The sequence below is a fragment of the Meles meles genome, chromosome 5, assembly GCF_922984935.1.
Source record: "Meles meles chromosome 5, mMelMel3.1 paternal haplotype, whole genome shotgun sequence".
Lineage (NCBI taxonomy): Eukaryota > Metazoa > Chordata > Mammalia > Carnivora > Mustelidae > Meles > Meles meles.
In genome coordinates, this window is record NC_060070.1 from 92,744,398 (window position 1) to 92,771,824 (window position 27,427).

At 50.2% G+C, this 27,427-nt stretch overlaps 1 protein-coding gene and 1 non-coding gene across 2 annotated transcripts; both read right to left on the reverse strand.

Moving 5' to 3' along the window:
- Positions 1 to 683: 683 nt before the first annotated feature.
- Positions 684 to 13,294, reverse strand: AARS2 (alanyl-tRNA synthetase 2, mitochondrial). Its single transcript, XM_046006577.1, has 22 exons — positions 12,973 to 13,294; positions 11,637 to 11,828; positions 10,950 to 11,095; positions 10,567 to 10,734; positions 9,682 to 9,826; positions 7,473 to 7,618; positions 7,140 to 7,248; positions 6,751 to 6,789; positions 6,556 to 6,667; positions 5,940 to 6,073; positions 5,359 to 5,503; positions 4,928 to 5,100; positions 4,636 to 4,749; positions 4,406 to 4,546; positions 3,626 to 3,763; positions 3,424 to 3,533; positions 3,150 to 3,258; positions 2,732 to 2,854; positions 2,492 to 2,602; positions 1,882 to 1,965; positions 1,656 to 1,766; positions 684 to 1,255 (listed from the first exon to the last, which is right to left on the reverse strand). Exons 1-22 carry the CDS (start codon positions 13,213 to 13,215, stop codon positions 1,025 to 1,027), a joined length of 3,024 nt encoding a protein of 1,007 aa, XP_045862533.1. The 5' UTR covers positions 13,216 to 13,294; the 3' UTR covers positions 684 to 1,024.
- A 13,825-nt stretch (positions 13,295 to 27,119) lies between these two features.
- On the reverse strand, positions 27,120 to 27,221 carry LOC123942903. The gene has a single exon (XR_006818530.1). It is a non-coding gene; the product is annotated as a U6 spliceosomal RNA (small nuclear RNA).
- Positions 27,222 to 27,427: the final 206 nt, after the last annotated feature.

A 27,427-nucleotide genomic window follows, 5' to 3' on the forward strand; every position in this document is an offset into this window, starting at 1 on the left:
TCACCACCTGCCACCACTCCCTGTGCCTGCTCACCTCCCCCGCACCTCCCCCACAGGGCCTCTGCACTGTGCCCTCAGCCTGGGGCACTCCTCCCTCAGATACCCTCCTGGCTCACACCCTCCCCTCAGATGGCACATCCCGGTGAAACAACAAAGTCACCCACCCTCCTGATCCCTGTCCCACTTTCTCTGCAGACCTCATCGCTGCCTTACATCTGCTCCCTTCTCTTCATTGTGCATTTCCCCACTAGCAGCAAGTTTCCACAAATGCAGCAAATTTTAGACCTTTGGTTCTCACCACATTCTCAGCAACTGACCAGTACCTGTTGCTCATTTTATCTACAGGCCCTTCATGAAAATGGGAAGTTGCTGTTAATGAAACAAGTGGCACCAGAGAGGATCTGCCCTGCTGTTGTGACTTTCATAGGGCAGGCCTGGGTCTCTGTGGCCAGAGAGACCCTCGTGGGTGCCCAGAACAGGCTGGCATGGAAAGCCCTTTGAGCAGCAGGGGCGACGAGGATGGCTCCAATGTGGATGCTGAGTGGGGAAAACTGCTCTTGTTTATAAGCAATAGACCTTCTGGAGCTTCCTAGCCTTGGTGAAATAAACTAATAAATAAATAAAAAGATTTTATTTATTTATTTGACACAGAGAGAAAGAGAGCACAAGGGAGAGAGGCAGAGGGAGAGGGAGAAGCAGTTTCCTGACTGAGCAGGGAGCCTGATGCGGGGTTGGATCCCAGGACCCTGGGATCATGATGTGAGCTGAAGGGAGAAGTTTAACCGAGCCACCCAGGTGCCCCTTGGTGAAAATACTTTCTAACGAGCAATCACAGCCAAGACAGTCGTGGCTCCACATTCATCCGGTGAGAGGGGGTATATTTTTGGGTCCACTCTGCCTTCCACAGCCTCATCTCCTTGTGTCTGCACGGGGCCTGGCCCCAGGTGGCCCTCCTGGGCTTAGCTGCTTGGCCTCCAGCCTTCAGTCCTTTGCTTCAGCCTCCAGGGAAGTCCTGCCAACTCCTTCAGGGCTCCTGGCCCAGGCCTGTCTGCTGTCTGTGTAGTCTATGCGAGTCCATGGGTGAGCTGGGTCGGAGCCGGTCCAGGGCATAGGCTCGTGCGGTACTGAGGACAGCTTCCAGGTCAGCAGTGGTTCCAGTGCCCCGGGCTGCCACCTGAGAGCCCCAGGCCTTGCCCCCCATGTGGCTGCATACTGCCAGGGCCCAGGCCTCCGCTGTGAAGGCTGGCGTGGCACTCTGGGGACAGACGCAGAAGGGACAGTGATGCAGGGCACCCCTGCCCGCCACCATCCACTCCATCTCCCCTCAAGAGTGGCATCATGGTGATTAGCTGGACACATGGCAGGGGAATCAGGTAAGGAGATGGTGGGGTTTGGGGACGTGGGTGGAGGTTAATGAATGTCTGCTGTTTGTTTGTAAGGGATATGTGGCCTGGAGCAGGGTGGTAATTAGGGGAGCTCATGGTGCCTTCTCTGGTCAGGAAGTGTGGTTAGGGGTAAGAGATGGCCTTATGCCCATCCTGGGGTGTCCCCATACATCACTTCTACCCTGCTTCGGAGGAATCAAAGGTGGGGAACCACAGGGCTGGACCGGGAAGGGTTGGGGGTGGGGGAGGTTCCTCTGCTCCATCCCTTACCTGGGCCACCTGACAGGCACATAGCACATGCCCCAGCTGCTGGGGGCTGAGGAGGAACACACAGGTGCCGGGCACCTGCTCACACAGCTGCCGTACCACCTTCACCAGCACCTGGGCAAGGGAGGGAGATGGTGAGCCCGCTGCTCTCTGGATTCCCAGCTGCCTCCCACCCGGGACCCTCCTCCCTCTTCTGAACCCTGGGGCCACCCCCAGCCCCAGCACTCACTGAGAGGGACTCGGCGGCAACTGTGTCCACAATCAGGGGCCCTTGTGAGTGCCGCCGCAGCAGCTCCTGGGTTTTCTGTGTAGCCTGGGGGAGGGGGCAGGAAGGATGGCACGGGCATTAGGCGTGAAGGTAACCGGCCCCAACTTTCACAGTGAGCCCCAGTCCAGAAATTCCCGCCCCCAGCACCAGTATTTGGCTTTGAACAGAGGTGACAGGGGCTCTGTGTCCTTCCCCTCCCCCCATCTCTGTCCTTTTGCCAGAGCTCCAGGCCCTCACAAATATGCTACTGAAGGTCAAGGTCTAAGGATGGAGTCAGGTGGATGAAAGGGGTGGGGGGGAGGGAGGCAGATCTACATCAAGGAGCAATGAGGGCTGCATGGCTTAATCAAGTCAGTCCGCTTCCTGGAGGGAGAGTCTGAGCCAGACTTGGGAGTTGAAGGAGAGGCACAGTTTGTCAGAGAGATGTGGCAAGATGGCCTGGTGATGGTGCCCAGCAGGTGGGAGAGGGAGGAGCTGCCCATTCCGCCCCCCATGTCAGACCTGGAGGCTTCCCGGTGTGCCACTCCAGCAGCTCTGACCCTTGCCGAGTGTCAGCTGAACCTCTTCTTACCTGCCCCAGCTCCAGCTTCCGAACAGCCGTGTTGGCGCGCCGCTGCAGCCCCTTTAGCGTGGCCTGAAGCTCCCGACGCTGCCACTGGGGCATCACGGCCAGGTCCACGGCCTACAGCCAGAAGCCCATCAGTGGGGCCCTTCCCTGAGCCACAGACTCGGAGTTGGGGCAGGGGGAGGATCGGGGGGAAGAGGGCCAGGAGAGGGTGGAGAGCAGGTCCATGGTGGGGGTGACCCTCACATCAGTAAGTCGTCCCATGTCCTTGGAGAGTCTCTGAGCCGCCACCACATCCTTGCTGCCCTGACTCAGCCGCTCTGTGGCCGCTTCAACCTCCTGGGCCAGATTCTGGCCCACCTCTCGGGCCTGCAGGGATGGAACAGAATGTTCGGGGCCACTTGGCTTACTCTTGCCTCCCCAGGATAGGGGCTCAACCCATTGCCAGTGGGGGCCAAATTAGAAATATTTAACCATCAGGACCACTCAAAGCACTGGCCAATCACAGCAGCTGCCAGCAGCTGGCCCTGCCCTATCAGCATACAGGTCCGAACCCTGCTTCTGCTGCTTGGCATCCCCCAGCCTGAGAGTGTCAGCTGCATGGGCCCCCTTTGCCCCCCATGCCCCCATCCAGCAGCCTCCCGGGCCCTGCTGGCATGCTAACCTGCTGGGCCTGCTCCCCTGTGACGGCCAGCAGGCGGGTGGTGCCCCTGGTGAGCTGGCGCTCCCCAACGATGACCAGGTCCCCGATAGCCCCCGTGCGCAACAGGTGCCTGCGACCAGGGGGACAGAGAAGGAAGTCGGTGGGGACGGTGGCACAGGAAAGAGCAGCCTCAGCTCCGAACCAGTGGCTTGTGGCTCCAGAGACCAGAAAAGGGTGAGGACCCAGGGCCCCAGGTGAGGGCAGGCAGGCAGGTAGGCAGGCAGGAGTGACTCACGTCCCACAGCACAGCTCCACAGAGGTCTGCAGTGCAGCTCGGGAGCCCGGGTCCAGTGCGTGGGCTACAGGCACCCCCACTGACACCACCCGCACAGGATCTGGGTACACCTGAGGGTGGAAGGGGACAAGTCTGTTACCCAGCCTGTGTGTGGGGAGGTAGGGAGCAGGTGATCTTCACTGGTGGGGGGCGGGCAGCTCACTTCATCCAGAGAGCGTAGGCCAGGGACATGGGCAGTGCGTGTCAGGGCCACGTCCTCCACGTACACTGGCTCGTCCTGTGCCACAGCGTCTCGCACAGTGCCCTCCACTGCCCGGAGCTGCTGTGAGGTCAGTGGAGCCTGGTGGGGTGGGGGGAAAACGGACAGACTGAGAGGAAGTCAGCTCCACACCAGTAACTGATATGGCAAGAAGCAGTCAGCTGGCTGACTACCCTCCGCTGCTGAAACAGCGGCTAGCCCAGAGCAGAGCTCACTCAGCCTTCAAGGAGCAGGCAATTCTTTTCCTCAGAAAGCTACCTGGGAGTAGGGCCTGCTGGGAACTGCAGGCCTTTCACTAGGCACTAAAAGTTGATGAAGAATCGAACATGCTCTTCTGTACCGAGGGAGCACAGGATTGTGTGTGTATGTGTGGGGAGGTGTGCGGGGACAAGGACGGAGCCTGATGTGCTAGGAGGGAAGGGAGACAGGGTGGCAGGGGAGTGAGGGCAGCTCAGTTGGAGCAAGAAGGTCTTGGGTGACAGCAGGAACAAGGAAGCTGGGTGGCTGAAGGTGAAAGGAGGGCTCTGGAGACGGTCTGGCCAACCCCCTCCCTGGTGCACCAGGAGCCTGAGGGCAAGACGCCCCCCAACGGCCTCATGGTGACTGAGCCATGGGAGGCCCAGGTCCTTGGGCTGGCCGAACCCCCAACACCCAGTGCCCCCCGCCCCGACTACCACCCTGTAAGCCTGCCGCATCACCTGAAGGCCTTCTGCACCCACTCACCTGCGTGGCCACGTCAAAGCGCAGGCGCTCGGGATTGAGATGGGAACCTCGCTGCTCTGTGCCAGGGCCCAGGGCCTGCCGCAGCGCCCAGTTGAGCAGGTGGGTGGCCGTGTGCTTCTTCATGCAGCCTAGACGCCAGGCCTGAAACACTTTGGTCACCCAGGATGCTGGGGCGTGGAGGGAGTTGAGAGGCGGCAAGATATCCCGAGTATCAGCGGTGGAGTGCTTACCTCATCCACGTGGAGCTGCACCTGGTCCCCCACCTTCAGGTCCTCAGGGGCCACAACCTCATGTAGGATGAAGCCTCCACAGACCTGGGCCCGGGCCACTGGGAACAGCACATCCTGAGGAAGGGCAGGGGCCGTGGCACTGAAGTGATGGCTTGTCGCTTTTCCCTCCCCTTGGCTCCCTTCTGAGCTTGGGCCTGCCGGAGGCAGATGTATGTATGTATGTATGTATGTATGTATGTATATGTGTGTGTGTGTGTGTGTGTGTGTGTGTGTCTGTCTGTCTGTCTCTCACCTCCTGGTCCACCCGCATTAGGTAGCCTCGGTCTGAAGCCTGACCCCCCTGTTCGGCGTAGAAGTTGGTTTTGTCCAAGAGGAGGCCGCAGCGCTGGCCCCTCCCCACGGAGGCCACTGCGGTCCCATCCTCTGTATACAGCTGGAGCACCTGGGCCTCACAGGTGCTAAACTCTGCCACAGAGAAGAACCCTTATCAGTGCTAGGCTGGGGCGTGGGACCTGGGGAAGTGGGTCTGTGCCTTACTTGAAGCCACAGGCACACGGCTGAAGAGGACAGGGCCCTTTCAGGTGCCACAGCGACCCCTGGGGGCGATCCCAGTAATGTGTAGGGCCGGGAGCAACCATGGCCGCCCTCCTTCCTGTCACAGCCCTCCCTCCCCAGTCACCGCCAGGTACACCTATGGCCACGAGTGTCCATCCAGCCTCTCACCATAACCCCCGCTGGGTCGCAGGGAGTAGTTGTACTTGGGACTGTCATCCGTTGGAGGCACCCCTCGGCGCTGCAGCTCCCCCAGTGCATGGACACTCAGCTGCAGTCCCTGCTCCTGAACAGGTTCGGCCTGCTGTGACCGGTGCTGCAGGATGGGCAGATGCATTTGGAAGGGACACGTGGATGGTGCCACGGGACCTCAGCCTCCCTGGAGTCCTGTCCCTGCCACACGGCTGTGTGGACCCCGCAGCCCCCCTCAGTAAGCCGCCAGGGCTTGGCTGGCTGCTGGACCCTGGGCTGGTCAGTCAACGGGCCTTCACACAGGGTCCCAGGATCAGGTCTACCTCCCACTCCTCACCCACCGCTGCCCTTGAAGGTCCCCTCTCTGGGCCACTATGCTGGTCTCTCCCCTTCTGCTCCTGGTTAGCCCACTGCACTTGTATTCTTGCCAGGCTATGGGTCATTCAGAGGTGAGGGGACACACCCCACCTGTTGTCCTTAAGAGTTCCTCCCCCAGGAACTCAGGGCCGGGGATCAGGTTGTCCCAAAAGAACCCTGGGAGGGGGTCCCCCAGCCTGTACCTGGGCCTCCTCCTGGGCCAGTCGGGCTAGCCCAGCTGAGTCCAGTTGCACACCCTTCTCCTCCAACATCAACTCTAACAGGTCCAGGGGGAGCCCCAGGTTCCCAGACAGTGATAAGGACCAGGCCACTTCAGCTTTGAGGAAGACAAAGGGTGTTGGGGGGGGGGGAGGGGCAGGATAGCCCAAAGGGAAAGGAATGAGGGGGCAGTAAGGGCCAGGGCTTTCTAGGCACACAGAAGCTACCAGGTGCCAAGTGCAAGTGTCCCCTGCCTACTCCGGCTAGATCCAGGACAGGGGTCAGGCCAGAGCTGAGGGTAACCCAGGGTACTCCTTTGTCATCTGTCATTTCAGAGGACATGGGAAGCTCATTCCAGGCATGAAGCCAGCCTTGGGAAGCAGGGACTGGAGGCAGGGCCAGCTGGGCAGTGGGGAAGTGGAGAGAATCATGGTGGTGTCTGGCCATAGAGAGGTCTGGGTGTTGGGAGACAGTGCAGGGAAAGGGGCATGGGGCAAGGAGGGTGTGGATGCTAGGCCCAGGCCTGCCCGAGCTCCCTCTTCTGCCTGCCCTGGCTTGCCTGCGTGAGGCCATCACACCTTGGCCAGGCACCTCACTCACCAGGGAAGACTTTAGCAGGCCCCAGGCGCCTCAAGGTCCGGTCAATGATCCGCCGACCCCGCTGCAGGGAGGCCAGGAAGGCGGCCTCGTCCTCTGATACCAGGCTGGCTATCTGAACCAGAGCAGGGAGGGACTAGAGTTAGACCTCCTCCAAAGGAGAGCCACTCTCCATCCCTCCCCATCTGAAGCCAGTACCTGGGCTGAGTTCTTCTGTAATTCTGGATAAGCGTCCCCCTGAGGGAGGTAGAGGGTTGAGAAGGTGTGAAAGGCAACTGACCCACTCTGTACCTCCCCACCCTGGGCCTCCCTGAGGACACCTGCCTGGGGAGCTCAGCTCATATTGTAGGATGGGGAATGGAGCCAAATAGGGAATACAGGAGGAAGGGAGTCCCAAACTCAAAGTTTCAGCTGCCTGGGCAAGGAGACCTCCTGAGGGCTCCCCACTTCTTGTATGCAATCCCAGCTTTCTCAGGACCTGGGCTGGACATTTAGGGTAGGGAGCCTAGGCTGGGGGCACTGTCTGGGCTCAGCTGCAAGCTTCCCGAGCACCCAGGGAAGCTCAGAAGGGTAAGCTCTGCCCTCACCAGTGTCTCCACTACGATGGGCACCAGGCTGCCGAGGAGGCCAGGCGGTGCTCGCAACACCTCTGTAGAGAAGCGCACAGCTCGACGGAGGATCCGACGGAGAACCAGCCTAGAGGGGTTCAGAGGCCAGCTATGAACCCCCAGCCACCCTTGGTCAGCACTATGGAGAGTGGGGAGGGCAAGGTCCAGAGTGTGTGCTCTCCATCTGGAGCCCTCACCCTTCTTCTGCTCCTCCTGCCATCTCAACCTGACCCACCTCTCCATCTCCTTCCTTCCTCTCTTCTGCAATCCCCCAGCAGCACACGCCTCTCCCTGCAGCCCTTCCAGACTCACGGGGCGCCTGACATTCCAGGGTAGACACCATCAGCGATGCAGACACTGAGCGTGCGGATGTGGTCGGCCACCACGCGGTATGCCATGTCTGTGCGCCCCTCGTCGGCTGCTCCTACCCGGCCCAAGTAAGGGGGTGCCCCGCAACCCTGGCAAGTGGGAGACAAGGAAATGTGGCTGCTGGCCCTGCCTAATGTGGCCCAGGTGGGGTACTCTTCATCAGCACCAGAGCATCTGCCCTACCCCCTAAAGCCGATCACATCTGGAACATGGAGAAGCTTCCGACATGAAACGGAGCTGCTCCCCGTCCCGCCAGGGCCACATTCAGCACTAACAATGATCACGGCTGTGATCACGTACTGAATTTCTGCTATCAGAATGGGTGGGTGCTTGAATGACGCGTTGTCTAATACCCAAAACATCCTGCTCTGGGATTACTAGCCTCTTTTTAAAAAGAGGAAACAGAGGCTCAGAGGAGCTAGCTGAATGCCACAAGGCCATGCATCATATCACATCGCACTGGAGCAGATCTGAGATCTGAATCTGGCCTGCCTGAGCTCAGGCGCTCTCCATGGCCCACACCCACTCCTCCAACCTCTGTGGGGGGGCAGGGAGGGAGGGTGTAAGTTGTAAGCTGCACCTACATGGAAGTGCTCGGAATCAGATGCCTGGTTCATCCAGCTCCACACCTAGAGCTCCAAATCTGTGTCTTGGTGGCGCTTCCCTCCTGCCACCCCCCCAACCCCATGAATAGTCCTGCCACTCACCATGTTGCTCCACTCAAAAATTGAGGAGCAGGCCTTGACTTTTATTTCCTCATCCTATCCCATCCGTCACTGGGGCCTTTTCTCCTACGTCTGTGAGATCTTTCAAATCAATTACTCTTCTCCACTTCCACAGCTACCAGCCTAAGCCCTGCCCTATTGTCTCTTCTCTGGATGATGAACTAGCCTCCCAGTTGGCTTCTTAGTGTCATCTCAGGTCTCCCTCCAGCCCACCCTCCACAGGGCAACAAGAATGGCCCGTCCCACCTCAGAACAATTCTCACCACATTTAGAATAAAAGCCCCACTTTGGACTTCAAGGTCCCACAAGGTTTGACTCCAGCCTTCCTTTGTACGATAGATTGTCTGCAAAAAGGGCCACAATCCTTTCCTTTTCCATATGTGTGCCACTTTACAGTGTGACCGCAGCTGCTTCCCATCCAGGGACAGAATCTGTTTCTCTACCCCTTGAACCTGGGCTAGCCTTGTGACTTGCTTCGGCCAACAGAATGAGGTGCAGCTAACACTGCTCTGAGCCTAGGCCTCAAGAGGCCTCGTGTGCGCCTGCTCTTCTTAGAACCTTGTTGAGCTGTGATATGACGTGAACAAGCCCCAGCTAGCCTGCTTCTTGACACAGCCTGGTCCCCCGCGTTGCCCCAAACAGCCAGCCAGCCAGCTAGCCGATTCCCAGAAGTAGAACTGCCTCGCAGCTGACTACAGATGTATGAATGAACTCAAGAAAACCAAAAGTATGACCCGACAAAGCCCAGCCAACCTTGCTAGCCCACAGCTTATACAACCAACTAACTGGTTATTACTTTAAACTACAAAGTGTTAGGTGGTTTGTTAGACAGTGAAATCTCAGGGACACATTCCCCAGCTATATCCCGTGTGATTCTTCTGTAGTTAGCTGGCCACTTTTGTGTTCCTTTCCTGCCTCAGGGCCTTGGTACCTGCTGTCCCCTCTACCTGAAATGAGCTTCCTGTGGCTGGCTCCTCCTCTTTCAGGTTCCAGCTCAGAGATCATGTCCTTGGTGAGCCTTCCCCAAACACTTGGTCTAAGAGCCCTCTGACCCAACCCCCTCCTAGTTACTATCACCCATGTTTACTGCCTGGTTATAATCTGCATTCTTGTTTAAATCTGCCATCTTGTTCTTAAATACATTTACTTATTATTTATCTCTTAGGCTACAATGTAATCTCCATGATCTCTTTTCTGTTCACTGCTGTTCTGCCGTACCAAGCACAAAGGACTTCGGCCACAGGAAGCACTCAACACATATTTTTTTAATAAATAGAAGGAAGGAAGGAGTTAGGGGCAATATCAGGTAATAAACATGAACATCAACCTCATTTTTGACTCTGGTATCCTTGATCGGTCATTGTTTATGCAGAGTTCTCAATAAAGATGGAAAGCAGAAGCTTCTGGAAGGGAAGAGGCAGGCTCACCTGGTGTATGGCCTTGAGCAGTGCGGAAAAGAGGTCAGTGTTGTAGGTGGAGCATGTGCCTTGCAGCACGGCCACCAGCCTTTCCAGGCCCATTCCTGTGTCCACATGCCGCTGGGGCAGGGGCTGCAGGCTTCCGTCTGCCTCTCTGCCAGGGAAGGGTGTGCAAGGTAAGGCCCCACACAGGATTACAGGGGTGAGGCAGATGCCCAAGTGCAGGGGAGGAATGAGAGGGGGCTGACAGTGGGAGGAACCAGAAGGCAGTTTCCCCCACTCCCCACCAAAGGCAGACAGTGATGGCCTTAGTTCCTGTATGTACTTTCTCGTAAAGGGTGATTTCCACCCTCACCCCTGCTTGGGCCCTTGCCTGAATCCACATGTCCCCTTTCTGGGACAGAATTCTTTGACCTGAGAAAGAGACAGGTCAAGGCTGGAAGAAAATCCCAAGAGATCATGAGGCTCAGCTTCAGCATATGATAAAAGAGGGAGGCCTGAGAACAGCAGTGACTAGTTTAAATCGTTAGGAGCATAGTTCGTTGGGCATCTGACTCTTGATTTCGGCTCGGGTCTTGATCTCGGGGTCATGGGATCAGGCCCTGCATTGGGTTCTGTGCTGAGGAGAGAGGCTGCTTGGGATTCTCATGCTCTCTCTGCACTGCCCCCTGCTCCTTTGTGCTCTCCCACTCTCTAAGTACATAAATAAACTGTTATGAGCAGAGACTAGGGTTAAATCAGTTATTATCTGAAAAGTACTTAGAAATGTGCCTGGCATACAGTAAGCACCATTTAAGTGTTTGGGTTTTCTTGTAAGAAATGGGTCAAAGTCTCCTGACTGCTACCTTTCCCACTTCTGGCCAGGGATTTCCCTCCCACTTCAACCTCTATTACCTGTTGTGTTGAATGAAGACCAGATTCCAAAGCTCCACCAGCTGGGGGGCTCCCACTCTACCAGCGAGGTCATAGTGGATCTCAGTACAGGGTCCACAAGGGCCAGTGTCCCCCATCTCCCAGAAGTTCTCTTGGGGTCCAAAGGAAAGCACATGGCTGGCAGGCACCCTGAGAAGAAAGCCAAGCAAGTGGTAGCAAGACAGACAAACATGAGAACCAGAACCCTCTTGGCCATGTAATCCTCTCCATTAAGCTCAGCAAGAAGAAAACAGGTATGACTCCAGTCTCCTAGGATTCGCTGAGATTCTGAGGACTGATGCTGGTACTATTTGCCAGTCCTCTTGCCCTCCAGAAGTGGACATAACGGGCAGAGGCAAACTTACCCTAAGCTGAGCCAGATGTCCCTGGTCTCCAGGTCTGGGTCCAACCCTGCTTTGGGGTCACCACCAAAGTAGGAGACCCAGAGCCTGTCCTCAGGGATCCCATAGACCTGAGTCAGCAGCTCCCAGGCCATGCTGCAAGCCTCCTCCTGCAGGGGAAACCCACATGGGGTGGAGAAGGAACATGGTGAGAAGAGGGCCCCACTGAAGTGCCAGTCAAGCCACATGAGTTTCAGTCCTCAGCTTAAGACAAAATTCCACTGCCCACCTTGTTTCCAGAACAAACCTGGACCATTTCTGTTTGAATTTTCTTTTTCTTTTTTTTTTTCCCTGCCCAGGAAGCTCCTTCCCCTTCTCTAAATCCTTTCTTTCAAGTCCCATCCTTTCCATGAAATTGTCTTTCCACCCTAAGCTGGGCTGATTTCTAACTCCTGCATTTTAGTATTTCTGCCTGACCATTTATTCATACAATTACTGATTAGCCATTAGGCAAGAAGCACAGTCCTGGCCCTCAAAGAGCTTACAATCCAATATGGAATCCTACCATACATGTTCACCTAGCACTTCGCCTCTGTGTCCAGTATGAGTCCTGTCTAAGCAGCCACTAAGAATGGAGACAGGACTAATCTCCAGCCTCTTCTTGGTTGACTACTGACCCTTTCTTAAATCCAGGGCTTCCTGGAGACTCACTTTAAAATATTCACCCCCAAAAGCCCAATTGCCAAGCATCTCGAAGAAGGTATGATGGGAAAGGTCTCGGCCCACATCCTCCAAGTCGTTGTGGCGTCCTCCGGCCCTCACACACTTTTGGCTGTTTGCCACACGTCGGAAACCTGCCATCTCGCTTCGTGGATTCACAGTGCCCAGGAAGATTGGCTTGAACTGGAAACACATGAAGATCTCAGTTCTCATTCCATCAGCAGAAAGGAGAGGTAGGGAGTGGGGTGTTCAGACTGAAGGCTTACTGTTCCCCTCAGAGTGCAGTGTGGTCTTGGCCAACAGGGCAATCTGGGAGCCTGGGGGCACCCATCTCCGGTATGTGTGGAACAGACAAAGGGTAGATAAATCATGAAACAGAGACCCTCTGCTAGTAAACTAGGCAAGGTAAAAGAGGGCTGGTAACAGGGCACTGAATGGCTTCATCCTCCATTTCAGCTTTTCCAAACCACACCCAATAACCGCAGGGTATGAAACCGAGACCACAGGGCAGGTCTCGCAAGTCAGCATTTAACAGCCTCTAAGGTTAACATACTCCCCTTCCTCGCCCATTTTACAGATAAAGACAAATTCAGAGGGTAAATGGTGCTCAAAGTCAAAAGCTTAGAGAAGGGACGCCTGGGTGCCTCGGTTGGTTAAGTGGATGCCTTCGGCTCGGGTCATGATCCTGGAATCGAGTCCCGCATGAGGCTCCTTGCTCAGCAGGGAGTCTGCTTCTCCCTCTGCCTCTGCCTGTGCTCATTCTCTCTGATAAATAAATAAATAAAATATTTAAAAAAAAAAAGCTTAGAGAACACAGTCTAGCACATACTAATGATTAGTTATCTTTATTTAAAGCATGAATAAACGAAGCCAGACTTCCCCCATAAAAGTCCACATTCTCCACTCTTCTTTTTTTTTCCTAACTGAGAGATCACAAGTAGGCAGATAGGCAGGCAGAGAGAAAGAGGGAAGCAGGCTCCCCGCTGAGCAGAGAGTCCGAGGCGGGGCTCGATCCCCAGACCCCGAGATCATGACCCGAGCTGAAGGCAGAGGCTTAACCCACTGAGCCACCCAGGCGTCCCGCAAACCCTGAATTCTTGGACCTAAAACTCAACTCAAACCCTGAAGTTTCCAAGTGGAGCCTTCCCCTAACCCAAACTCGAGTCCCCAATCACTTAGCCCAATCACCAACTGCCCCTTCCCCAGAAGACATGAGCTCCGCCCCTCTCTTCTTTTGCCCAATCCCGCGGCGCCTTTCTCCCGGGGAGGGTGGGGTGGGGTGGGAAATCACAAACTCCGCCCCCGATTAGGGTGGTTCAGCCCCCACCTGGTTCATGCCGGCATTGACGAAAAGCAAACTGGGGTCGCCACGGGGCCGTACGGAAGCGGACGGCACCAGCCGGTGGCCATGGCGGTCCCGAAAGAAGTTCAGGAAGGCGTCCCGTACGGCAGTGGCCTGGGCTGGAGGAGGCTCGGATGAAAGCGGCTGACGGCTGGGGCTCCCCCATAGGGGCGACCTTCGAATGGCCCGCCTTAGTCGCCCGGCGGCGGCTGCCATCGATATCGCCATCTTAACTCGGGGCAGTGACTTCACGGGGTCAAAGGGCACCGCGGAGATAGACGGTGACTTGGAAAGGAAGCCGCGCGGTTTTTACAGCGGTCCCTGGCGGTAGGAGGACTCAAGGCAGCCTCTACTGCCCAGGTAGAGTGATTGGGAAGGGGACTTAAGCAGGATTAGGTTTAGCTAGCTCAGCTGCCTGACACCTAGTAGGCCCTTAATTCATTCGTCATTAAACAAATATTCGCTTAGAGCCTACTAGTGCTAGACATTGTTTTAGGCCCTTAAGGTATATTAGTGACAACTTTAACAAAAATCCTTGCTCTCCAGAAATCTATATTGTAGTAGTAATTGTTATGTTTATTAATTTTGCAAGGTTACAGTTGGAGTTGCAGTGAACAGACATGGATTCAACTTCATGTGTCTGAGAGTGTGTGTGTTTGTGTTTCCGGGCTGAGGGAAGAAGGCAGAGTGCCAAGAGAGGTAATATCAGCATTCATTCAAGAAGCATTCAATAGGGGTGCCTGGGTGGCTCAGTGGGTTAAGCCTCTGCCTTCGGCTCAGGTCATGATCTCAGGGTCCTGGAATTGAGCCCCGCATGGGGCTCTCTGCTCGGCAGGGAGCCTGCTTCCCCCTCTCTCTCTGCCTGCCTCTCTGCCTACTTGTGATCTCTGTCTGTCAAATAAATAAATAAAATCTTAAAAGAAAAAAAGAAGCATTCAATAAGGCATCTGGATGGCTCAGTGGGTCAAGCGTCTGCCTTCGGCTCAGGTGATGATCTGGGGGTCCTGGGATTGAGTCTAGGGCTTGCCGCTTGGCGGGAGTGTGCTTTTCCCTCTCCCCCTGCTCCTTCTCTCTCCCTCTCTCTCTCACTCACTTGATCACTCTCTCTCTTAAGTAAATAAATATATGTGCCAGGCACTGTTCTAGACACTTGCCAATGCCCTTTGTCCTTGGCATTGGAAATGACCATTTTGTTCTAAGGGACAGAAGTAGGCCCTTTGGAACAGGAGTCTAGGGGGGACTGAAGCCAAACAGCATCTGCTCCATTATTAATCGCATAATAACGTTTGGTCTTTTAATTTGCCTGGGGATTAGAGAGAATCCTGGTTGTCAGGGCAAGATGAAGCTGTTGACCAACAGCTGCAGGGATTTCTCTCTCTCTCAGCTTCCCAATGCCCTAGGGTTTTGTGTGCTTTGCATTAGGGTAAGAGAGATCCACCTCCTATTTCTGTCTTTATCTCTATGGGAACAGCCGTGACCATGATGCCAACACAGGCCCTTGTGGGTACAGCCAGAGTCCTCCTGGGGCTTCTCATGATAACCTCTGCTCTGGGTTTGGGAAATTAAGCAGGTTAAGAAGAGACATTGCCAAGGTTAAAGCTCAAGAGGGACAGCAGAGCTGAAATCAGTGTGTTCACCTACAAGGTCTCAGTCATCCCTGTGGCTCTTTTGGTCATTCTTTAGGCGTTATGTTATTTAGGGACTTTTGAAACATGGTTTCCTTGGGAAATGTTTAGGTTTTTTTTTGGACTTGAGTTTCTATAGCAATAGTGAATTGTCAGCTTTGTATTCTGACAGAGCACATAGCATCGATCCCGTGATCCTGTTTCTTCCCTTGCCCACGTAAATTAAAAGAGTTGTTTTGCAAGTGCGTTTCGCCTGTTTTGGCTTTTACAATGTTTTTGGAACAGGAACCCAAAGCCAGATGGGGATTTCTGTGAGATTGATGATCTTGAGACAAGACTGTGAAATTCTTCCCCAAACTGAGATGGGATTGTTTTGCTCGAGAAATCTAGCTCTGATGTCAACTTTCTTTCTTTTTCAGATTTTTTTTCTAGAAACTTTTTGTATTATAGTAGGAACTCCGTGTTTTTTTTGGTTTTATTTATTTATTTATTTATTTGACAGAGATCACACTAGGCAGAGAGGCAGGCAGAGAGAGAGAGGAGGAAGCAGGCTCCCCACAGCAGAGACCCCGATGCAGGGGTCTGTTCATGACCTGAGCTGAAGGCAGAGGCTTTACTGAGCCACCCAGGTGCCCCAGGAACTCCGTGTTTTTAAAGATTTTGTTTATTTATTTTAAAGAGAGAGCATAAGCAAGGTGAGGGGAGAAGCAGAGGGAGAGTGGGAGGGAGGAGGAAAGAATCTTTAGCTGACTCCATGCTGACCGCAGAGCCTGACTGGGGGCTTATTCTCATGACCCTGAGATCATGACCCGAGCCAAAACCAAGTATCAGACACTTAACCAACAGCCACCTACGTGCCCCGGAATTCTGTGTTTTTAGACTAACATGGATCTAGTGTGGAGCCATAGATTTTTTTTCCCCAAACAGCTTTATTGAAATATAATTCACATACCCTCCAATTCACCCATTTAATGTGTACAATTCAGTGACTTTCAGTAGATTCACAGAGTCCTTATCTGTTACCATAATCACTTTCACAACACTTTCACCACCCCAAAAGAGACCTCATACCCTCTAGCAGTAAACCAATACCCCAGCCCTCTCAGCCCTAGGCAATTCTAATCTACTTTTTGTCTCTGTTGATTTACCTATTCTGAACATTTCATATAAATGGAATAACACAATATATGGTCCTTTGTACCTGATTTACTTAGCATAATGTTTCCAAGGTTCCTCAATGTTAAAGCATGTATTGTGGATTTTTAGAAATGCATTTGTTTGAGTTGTTCTCTGTTTAAAGAAGAGTTTTTCCTCCATCTTACTATTTTGTCTCTGCCATTAAAAAATGATTATTTTCTTTTCTTTAAATGTGGTATTCTCTGCTAAGTCAGTTCCTTTTTTCCCCAGGGAAGCCAAGTGGTTCTTTTAGGATTGCGATGTATCTGTTCTGATTTGCCACTGTCCTCGGATGAGGAAGTGAAGCTTTAGGTCTTCAGTTTCTCAGGATAGATATGCATGGAGAGAACTCACCAGACTGGGAAGTTACTGACCTGGGAACTTCTCTCAGTAGTACATACCATCTTTCTTAGTATTTGTAAAACTTTCATTTTGGGGGGGGGGGAGCGTCTGGGTGACTCAGTCGTTAAGCGTCTGCCTTTGGCTCAGGCCATGATCTTGGGGTCCTGAGATTGAGCCCCAAGTCAGGCTCTCTGCTCTATCCCTCCCTTTGTCCCTCCCCTTGCTTGTGCGCACGCGTTCTCTCTCTCAAATAAATAAATAAATAAATAGAAATCTTAAAAGAATTTCATTTTGGGGTTTAAAATGCAAACTGAATCTGTTTCCTGGAAGCTATTCAGCTGGGTTTGGGTGCTGCCCTCCCTGGGTGTGAGATTGCCCTTGTGTTGTTTGACTTACTTATCTTGGCAGGTCCAAGATGCCCATTCTTTGAGCCTTCTCTTTTCACCTTATTCATGAGATGCGATGCCCTTAGTCTGGGAATGGAAATGGTCCTTCCTGATTTCCTTATTGGCTTTGAGAGCAGGAACCTGAGGTCAGTGATGCATTCTGTCCTGGACTGATGGTCAGAGGAGACACAAGGGAATTTTTACCCTTACTTAGCATAGGGAACTCAGCTTTGGGAACTTCCTCATCATAAAAGCTGTCTTTTAGTGTCGAGGTTAAAAGTTCAACCTATAAGAGGTATTCCTAGTTTTACTTATTTATTTATTTATGGCTTTGCCTTATTTGGATTGTGAAAGCAATGCTTGTCAAACTTTAGTATGCATAGGGATTTTCTGGGATCTTGTTTAAAATGCAGACACTGATTCAGTAGGTCTGGGTAAGCTCGAAATTCTATATACCTAGCAGGCTCCTAGGTGATGCTGTTGCTGTTCCTAGCCTACTAGACCACACCTTGAGTGACTGTGACAGAGAACTCTGTGGGAAGAATCGGACACAAACTTTTTTTTTTTTTTAAGATTTTATTTATTCACCTGACAGAGCTCACAAGTAGGCAGAGAGGCAGGTAGAGAGAGAGGAAGGGAAGCAGGCTCCCGGCTGAGCAGAGAGCCCGATGCCGGGCTCGATCCCAAGACCCTGAATTCTTGACCTGAGCCAAAGGCAGAGGCTTTAACCCACTGAGCCACCCAGGCGCCCCAGGACACAAACTTTTGCTTGGGGCGGGGTCGTAGGGCTTGGGTGTTCCTGGGCTCTTCCCTTTCTGCCTGAGCGAGTGGGTGGAGCCAGGAGCTCCTCCTGCTCCAGCGTACTTCCTCTCACCCGCTCCAGGGGGGCCAGGCGAGGGTGGCGTCTGCATCCTCCTGTTGCTAAGAGACAAGGAGGTGGAGGGGAGTGGTGGCGGAGCAGGGGAGAGGAGCGACGCCCGCGGAACCGAACGAGGACATGGGGTCGTGGGTGATGGGGCTCCACGGATGAGAGCCTCCTGAGATCCGGAATTAAGCGAATAGTGGACCCTCAGTGTCGCAATTCTCGCGTTTATACTTACGCATTTTAAAAATAATTTCATTTTAAATGGTTATAAGTACCTACCTGTCCTCGAGTTGCCTCTTGGCCAGGAAAATCTAAAATATTTTCTATCTGGCCCTTTGGGGAAAAAATGCCTAACCCCTGTGTTAGAGGTGGTTTTTCTTTCTAATATATACTTTTTCTAAATCACATAATAAAACACAGATGTAGAAAAGTCGACCGAACCAAATGTACAGCTTAATTATTAGAAGGCAAACATCTTTGTATCCACCAACCAGATAGCAAAATAGAGCTTTGCAACAACCCTAGGAGCCCTCCCTGGACTCCCCCTACCCAACCACCTTCTTCTTTCCAAAGGTGACTGCTACCCTTACTTTCATAGTAATCACGATTTGGGGTATCTTTATAGTTTTATCACCCTTTAGATGTATCAGATCCTTAGATATATTTAAAAAGCTTACTTGAAATACATTTTCAGTCTTTTTATGTGTGGATTCCCTCCTAATCTCCTTTTTCTTATAGTGTGTAGGATTTTTTGCGGTCTGTATTTGCTGACTGCATATTCAATGTTCAACTCAGTTAACATGTTCTTCTGCCCTCTCTTATTTCAACCAAATTAGCTTGTGGATCCAGAATGGTAATGAGACACAGGTTTGGATCCCTTTGGCAAGACTCCGCGTGGTGTACTCTTTCACCAGAGGTTCGGTTATCTATCTATGACCTTCACAGCAACATGTGCGGGAGGCCTATATCTGTTTATTCACTGAACATGGTGATAGTCACACTCTGTCATCTCTTTTTCATTTATTAGTTGGAATCTTTCTAAAAAGAGATGCTTCCTCTAATTTTATTTTTTTCACCAGTGGTACAGTTAATGTAGAAGGACTCCTTCTTGCCCTGAGATCATGACCTGAGCTGAAATCAAGAGCCAGATGCTTAAGCAACCAAGCCACCCAGACACCCCTCCATTAGAAGCATTTAAGTACAGGAGTGACATGATCTGATTTATGCTTTTGAAAGATCTTTCCACTGCGAGCAGATGGACTGTGAGGGCAGGAGGGGGAAGCAGGGATGCCTTTTAGGAGGTTGATGACCAGGAGCAAGGTGCTGGACAAGACTGAAGCAGCAGAGACAAGAAGTGCTTAGATTCCAGCTATATGTGGAGACAGCTGTGTATGCTAATGGATGGATGCAGGGAAGAAGGGAAGAGACTCACTTCTAAATTTATGATCCGAGGAACCAGGCGCATGCTGGTGCCATCCAGTGGCATGGGGAATCTTGCAGAAGGAGCAGGTCTGGGGGAGGGAAAATAAGAGTTTGCGTTGGACGTATTAAGTTTTTCTTTTTTTAGATTTTATTTATTTAATTGACAGCGAGAGTGTGTGCACAAGCAGGGGAAGCCACAGGCAGAGGCAGAGGGAGAAGCAGGCTCCCCACTGAGCAGGGAGCCAAATGTGGGGCTCAATCCCAGGACCCTGGGATCATGACCTGAACTGAAGGCAGACGTTTAAAGGACTGAGCACCCAGGTGCTCCGTACATATTAAGTTTAAGTTTAGACGTCTTAGCGGAGATGTCACCCGATGGGTACAAAAGTCTAGGGTGCAGACGTGGGTCAGAGCTGCAGCTGTAGATTTGGGAGTCACCAGTACCTCCATGGTCCCGGATGAGATCAGATCACCTAACGGAAGAGTGCGATGAAGCAGAAGCAGAGACGGTCGGTCCGCAGCTGCATCCTGAGAAACCAGAAGGGGGGAGTCCTGCAGGGAAGCTTGAGAAGACACTAGGGGTCAGGAGGAAAACTAGAAAGAGAATTGTCACACCAAAGCCTCAAGAGGAGGAGATGATGTTGGAGAAGGAGGGAGTGGCCCGTTGTGTCAAGTGCTGCTGATGGCTGGGCAAGATGAGAGTGGAGACCTGACCAGCGGGCTGAGAGAGATGGGAGAAGTTTTCAGTGGGCTGGTGGGAAGGACAGGCCAAGGTGGTGAGAAGGCCAACCCAGAAAATACAGGCAGCTCTGGAGGGAATTGACAGGGAAGAGAAGCAGGAAAAAAAGATAGTAGAGGCTGGAAGGGGCTGTGGGCTCAAGAGACCATGTGTCTTTGTAAGAACAGCCACATTAAGGCTTGCTTATGTGCAGGTAGGTATGATCCAGACCAGAGAAGAAACTGATAAAGCCAGAGAGTGCGGGGACTATTGCAGCGGCAAAGTTTTCAAGTATTTGAAGAGATTGAAAACTTCAGTACAAAGGGGAGAGCTAGGCCACAGTCAGGAGCTGTGATACTCCTTCTATTTTGTAAGGGAAGGAGGTCTGGAAACCCTTGTTAGTAAGTTGGGGAGGCAGGGCTGGGAAACCTTCCTTAGTGAACAGGTAGTGAGGTGAAGAGATGAAATTGCTGCCTTGAAAAGCTCCTTTAAAAAAAATGCATTTGATTTTTTTTTTTAAGATTTTATTTACTTACTAGAGAGAGAGACAGCACACACGAGCAGGGGTTGAGGGCAGGGAAGGGGAGGGTCAGAAGCGGGAGGGGAGGGTCAGATGCGGGGCTCCCGATGCGGGACTCCATCCCAGGACCCCAAGATCATGACCTGAACCCAAGGCAGATGCTTAACCGACTGAGCCACCCAGGTACCCCTGCCTTGAAAAACTCCTTGAAGGAGATTTAGGCAAGTGTAGTAGGTCAGCTGACAATGTTGGCTGCTCATTTAAGATCTGAGGTAAAAATAACTTTTTCTGTGACTCTGTGGGGTAACAGATGGTGACTAGATTTATTGTGGTGATCATGTGTGTGAATATCTCAGTGTATACAAATATTGGAATCATTATGTTGTGCACGTGAAATTAACACAATGTCATATGTCAATTATACTCCAATGAAAACAGAAAGACTTGAGGGTGGCTGGGTGGCTCAGCTAGCTGCTTCTGGCTCTTGGTTTTGGATCAGGTCATGACTTTAGGGTCCTGGGATTGAGCATAGTGTTGGGCTCCACACTCAGCAAGGAAGTCTGCTTGAGGGTTCTCTCCCTCTTCCCCTGCCCCCACTTAGACATGCTCATGAGTGCCTGCTCTCTCTCACAAATAAATAAATCTTAAAAAAAGAGAAAGATTTGAGGCCATGGATTTAAACTGAGACTGGTCAACAGATGGGATTTTCTCCATCTATGCTTAGCTGTTCAAGTGCAAGCACAGAGCAGACAGATCATAATTGGGGCATAATTAGGGGTGGGGTTCTGCCATCTGAATGTGATGGAGGGAGGAGGGCAGGCACGAGTAAGGGTGTTTGCAGGGAACTGGCTCAAAGTCTATATTTTGTTCAGTATTCGAGTTCTAAACCCCATCCATACAGGCTCTCATCTCAACCAATAGCTTTAGTTGGTGTCATCTTCCCAGTTTTGAAACACAAACCTTAAACAAGAGTATGGTATATATGATATGTGACTCCTCCCTCTCTTCTTCCTTTGGAAGCTTTGGGGTTTTTTTGCTGTTGTTGTTGTTTAAAGATCCTATTTATTTGAGAGAGAGAGAGAGAAAGAGAGCACACACACATGCAGAGGGAGAGGGAGAAGCAGGCTCCTCACTGAGCAGGGACCCCCCCCCCCCTCCACCATGTGAGACTCGATCCTAGTACTCTGGGATCCTGACCTTAGCAGAAGGCAGATACCTAACCAACTGAGCCCCCCAGGCATCCCTGGAAGCTTTGTTTTTTAAGGTGGAGAAAAGGGGCAAGAGACTCTTAGCCTGTAACATTTAAAAGTTATGTTAAAGAGATAGTATATTGGGGCGCCTTGGTGGCTCAGTGGGTTAAACCACTGCCTTCAGGGGCGCCTGGGTGGCTCAGTGGGTTAAAGCCTCTGCCTTCAGCTCAGGTCATGATCCCAGAGTCCTGGGATCGAGCCCCACATCAGGCTCTCTGCTCTGCAGGGAGCCTGCTTCCTCCTCTCTCTCTGCCTGCCTCTCTGCCTAGTTGTGATTTCTCTCTGTCAAATAAATAAAAAGTAAAAAAAAAAAAAAAAAAAAAAACCAAACAAAAAAAAAAAAAACCACTGCCTTCAGCTCAGGTCATGATCTCAGGGTCCTGGGATCGAGTCCTGCATCGGGCTCTCTGCTCAGCAGGGAGCCTGCTTCCCCCTCTCTCTCTCTCTCTGCCTGCCTCTCTATCTACTTGTGATCTCTCTCTGTCAAATAAATAAATAAAATCTTTTAAAAAAAAAGAGATAGTATATTATCTTTGAAGAACAAATACAAAATACAATTTCAGATAAAAACGAAGAGAGCTTATTATTATTGGACTGCACCACAAGGAAATTCTTCAGGCTGAAGGGTATTACTCCCTGATGCGAATTTGAGTCCTTAGGTGAAGGAAGAACACTGGGATTGATAACTATGGATAAATATAAAAGCCTATCTTTTTTCTTCAATTTATTTAAAAAGCACTTAGCCATTTAAAGCAAATTAATTTTGTAATTGTATCTTTCCATTTATTGCTCCAGTAATATATAATGCAATATATATGTTATGTAATGTTATGTAATGTAATATATATTTTATGTTATGTAATATATATGTCATATATGTGGTTATACCATAAAGAATGGGCTTGCTAGTGGAACGATACAGTTGCAAAGTTCTTACATTTTACAAGGAGCAGAATAATATTCACCCTAGGTGGACTCTGAAAAGTTAAGGGTATATACTGAAATCCTTAGAGCCACAATTCTTTAAGTGTGATACAGAGACTTTGGGGGTTCCTGGAAACCCATTCAGGAGTGCTGTGAGTGCCTTGTTTTGCCAACATGTATGTTTATAAGCTGAATTCTACTTCCTGTATGCCAACCAAAACAGCCTATCACAACCGATTGAATGCAGAAGTCGTTATGAGTCTCCACCTGCCTTCTATTAAGCCAGACCTTAAAGAGATTTCCAGAAACGTAAAACAGTGCCTCTCTGCGAAGTCTTTAAAAAATACTTTTAAAAAATATATTTTTCATAAAAACATCTTGTTCATGTTAACATGAACATATTCAAATATTTAAAAAAATTTCCAGTTTCATATCATATATCTGTTTATCTCTCTCTCTCCCCCATCAAAGGTCTTTGGGGATCTTTAGTACTTGTTAGGAGTATAAAGGGTCCTGAAACCAAAATGCTTGTGAATGGCTGAAATAGAGCAAACACTGGAAAATAAAGCCGTGTGCAGCGTTATTCATAATAGCCAAAAGGTTAAAACAATCCAAATTTTGGGGGCGGGGGAGAAGAGAACTAGATAAACAAAATACGGTGTATCCATACAATGGAAATACTGCTCTGTCTTAGAAAGAAATGAATACACGATTCCGTGTGGATGATCCTGGAAAACATTATGCTAATTGAAAGCAGCCGAACACAAAGGGCCACATACTGAATGATTCTGTTTATATGCAATGTTCACCGCAGGCAAATCCAGAGAGACCATGCAGACTGGTGGTGGCCAGGTGTTGAGGAAGGGGAGAATAGGGAGTGACTGCCTCATGGGTATGGAGTTTTATTTTTGGAAGATGGAAATGTTTTAGAACTGGGTAGAAGTCCTGGTTGTACAACATTGTGAAGGCACTGAATTGAACATTCATTCATTCATTCATTTATTCATTCATTCATTTTTAAGATTTTATTTATTTATTTGTCAGAGAGAGAGCACAAACAGGCAGAGTGGCAGGCAGAGGCAGAGAGAGAAGCAGGCTCCTCGACTAGCAAGGAGCCCAATGTGAGACTCGATCCTAGGACCCTGGGATCATGACCAGAGCCAAAGGCTGCTGCTTAACCGACTGAGCTACCCAGGCATCCCTGAATTGAACGTTTAAATGGGTTAACTTTATGTAATGTAAATTTTACTTCAATTACTAAGAAAAGTTACAAAATATAGTTAAAAAATCAATGGAGGGGGCACCTGGGTGGCTCAGTCTGTTAAGTGTCTGCCTTTGGTTCAGGGCATGATCCCAGGGTCCTGGGATTGAGTTCTGCATAGGGCTCCCTGCTCATTGGGAAGTGTGCTTCTCCCTCTCCCCTCTCCTCCTGCGCTCTCTCTCTCTCAAATAAATAAATAAAATTAAAAGAAAAGAAGGTATAAAAAAAAGCCAACAGAGAAGTGAAAATGGAGTTATAAAATGTAGTTCAATCCAAAGAAACAGGAAAGGAGGGATAAAGGAACAAAAAACATGCAGGACAAACAGAAAACAAATAGAATCGTGGACCTAAATCCAGCCACATCAAGAATGACATCATTTTAAGATATAGTAATTCCTCTTCTAGGTATTTAATCAAAAGAAATGAAAACACGGGGGCGCCTGGGTGGCTCAGTGGATTAAGCCGCTGCCTTCGGCTCAGGTCATGATCTCAGGGTCCTGGGATCGAGCCCCGCATCGGGCTCTCTGCTCTGCAGGGAGACTGCTTCCTCCTCTCTCTCTGCCTGCCTCTCTGCCTACTTGTGATCTCTCTCTCTGTCAAATAAATAAATAAAATCTTAAAAAAAAAAAAAAGAAATGAAAACACGTATTTTCTAAAACACTTGTACATGGATGTTTATAACAACTTCATTTTTTTTTTTTTAAGATTTTATTTATTTGACAGAGAGAGATCATAAGTAGGCAGGGCGGGGGAAGCAGGCCACAGGCTCCCCGCTGAGCGGAGAGCCCGATGTGGGGCTCGATCCCAGTATCCTGGGATCATGACCTGGGCCAAAGGCAGAGGCTTAACCCACTGTGCCACCCAGGCGCCCCAACAACTTCATTTGTAATAACCAAAAACTTGGAACAGTCCAAGTGTCCACCAACAGGAGAACTGTGTGTATACATACGTTGAAATACAACTTAGTTGTGTGAAAGAACACACTACTGCTGTACATGGATGGACATACCCGTGTACAATATGGACAAATCTCAGAATCATGCTGAGAAGGGGCATCTGAGTGGCTCAGTCATTAAGCATCTGCCTTCCGCTCAAGTCCTGATCTGGCCGGAGTTCTGGAATGGAGCCCCGCATTGGGCTCCCTGCTCCCTGTTCGGTGGGAAGCCTGCTTCTCCCTCCCCCACTCCCCCACTCATGTTCCCTCTCTTGCTGTCTCTCTGTCAAATAAATAAAATGTCTTAAAAAAAAAAACAAACATGCTGAGTAAACGAAGCTTTATCCAGAAGAATATATACTGATGATTCCAATTTTATAAAGTTCTAGAACAGGGAAGACACATCTGAGTTTTTTCCCTTAAATACGTTCCAGAGTGGAGCCCAACACAGGGCCTGAACTCAGGACCCTGACATCAAGATCTGAGCTGATATCAAGAGTCAGATGCTTAAGGGGGCCTGTGTGGCTGGCTCAGTTCTAAAGTGTCTGCCTTGGGGCGCCTGGGTGGCTCAGTGGATTAAGCCGCTGCCTTCGGCTCAGGTCATGATCTCAGGGTCCTGGGATCGAGCTCCGCATCAGGCTTTCTGCTCCACGGGGAGCCTGCTTCCTCCTCTCTCTCTGCCTGCCTCTCTGCCTACTTGTGATCTCTCTCTCTGTCAAATAAATAAATAAAATCTTTAAAAAAAAAATAAAGTGTCTGCCTTCAGCTCAGGTCATAATCTCATGGTCTTGGGATCAAGACCCCTAGGGAGCTCCCTGCTTAGCGGGGAGTCTGCTTCTCCCTCTCCTTCCACCCCTTCCTTCTGCATGCTCACACCTTCTCCTTCTCTCCCTCTCAAATAAATAAATAAAATCTTAAAAAAAAAAAAAAAGAGTGAGACGCTACCCAGGTGCCTCAAATGCATCCGTTTTTTAAATTTGATTTTTAAAATCTGTTTTTTTATTTTTTACTTTATTTTATTTATTTATTTATTTATTTATGGACAGAGAGCACCAATAGGCAGAGAGGCAGGCGGGGTGGGGCGGGGGGGGGGGAAGCAGGCTCCCCGCCAAAGCAGAGAGCCCGATGTGGGACTTGATCCCAGGACCCCGGGATCACGACCCGAGCCGAAGGCAGCGGATCAACCCACTGAGCCACCCAGGTGCCCCTTATTTATTTTTTTAATACAGATTTTATTTATTCATTTGACCGACAGAGATCACAAGTAGGCAGAGAGGCAGGCAAAGAGAGAGGAAGGGAAGCAGGCTTCCTGCTGAACAAAGAAGCCGGATTCGGGGCTCCATCCCAGGACCCTGAGACCATGATCTGAGCCGAAGGCAGAGGCTTTAACCCACTGAGCCACCCAGGCACCCCTAAAATCTGTTTTTTAAAAAAGTGGGAGCACTCAAAGGAACTTTCTAGGAGATGGAAATATTCTTTCGTCATAGGTGTTGGGTTACACTGTTATGTGTCTTTGTCAAAACTCTTTTCAAAACTTTTCATATGCTATTTCCCCACTTTTTAAGGCAGTGAAAAAACACAGCAAAATGTACCATCATAACCATTTTTACGTGTACAGTTCAGTGGCGTTAAGGACATTCGTGTTGTGCAACCACCCATCTTCAGAATTCTTCATCTTACAAAACTAAAACTTTTCCCGTTTAAGTGGTAACTCCCTATTCCCTCCAGCCCCTGGCAACTGCCCACTTGCTTCCTGTATGAATTTGACTACTCCGAGTGTCCCACACCAGTAGACTCACACAGCATTTGTCTTTGGGTTTAGCTTATTTAACTTAGCATAACGTCCTCGAGGTTCATCCAGGTTGCAGCACATGTCAGAATTTCCTCCCCCCACCCTTTTTTTTTTAAGATTTTATTTATTTGACAGAGAGAGATCACAAGTAGGCAGAGAGGCAAGCAGAGAGAGAGATAGGAAGAAGCAGGCTCCCTGCCGAGCAGAGAGCCCGATGTGTGACTCCATCCCAGGAACCTGAGATCATGACCTGAGCCGAAAGCAGAGGCTTAACCCACTGAGCCACCCAGGTGCCCCAGAATTTCCTTCCTTTTTAAGGATAATGTATGTATAATGTATGAATAATGTATGTCCACTGTATATATAGCCCACATTTTCTTTATCCACTGAATACTGGGATTGCTTTCACGTTTTAGCCATTGTGACTAACGCTGCTATCAACATGGGTGTACAGATATCTTTGTCACCCTGCTTCAGTTCTTTTGGGTACATACCCAGAAGTGGAATTGTTGGATCATACGGTATTTCTATTCCTAATTAGTTTTCCACAGTGGTTGCTCTACATTCCTTTTTTTTTTTTTAAGATTTTATTCATTCATCCGACGCAGAGAGAGAGACACACACACACTCACACACAGTGAGAGAGGGAATATAAGCAGGGGGTATTAGAAGGGGAGAAGCAGGCTCCCCGCTGAGCATGGAGCCCCATGTGGGACTCAATCCCAGGACCCCGGGAGCATGACCTGAGCTGAAGGCAAATGCTTAACCACTGAGCCACCCAAGGCACCCCAGTTGCTGTACCTTTCTATCAACACTACACCAGGGGCCCCATCCCCTTAACACTTGTTATTTTGTATTTTTCTCATAGTAGCCATCCTAATGGATGTAGGGTATTATCACAGTATGTAATTTTTTTTTAATACATGGAACACTTCACAAATTTGCATGTGATCCTTGTGCAAGGACTATGCTAATCTTAATCGTTTTAGTTTTAGTACATATGCTACTGAAAGGAGCACACAGTATATGATTAAAAAAACACAACACTAAACATACAATAAGGGTTGAACTCTTAATTTTTTTGTTATTTAATTTTTCTTAGAGCTAGAGAGAGAGTGAGTGTTGAGGGGAGGGGCAGAGAGAGGGGGAGATAGAAAATCTTAAGCAGGTTCCACGCTTGGTGTGGAATCCGACATGGGGTAGAGCTCGATCTCAGGACCCTGAG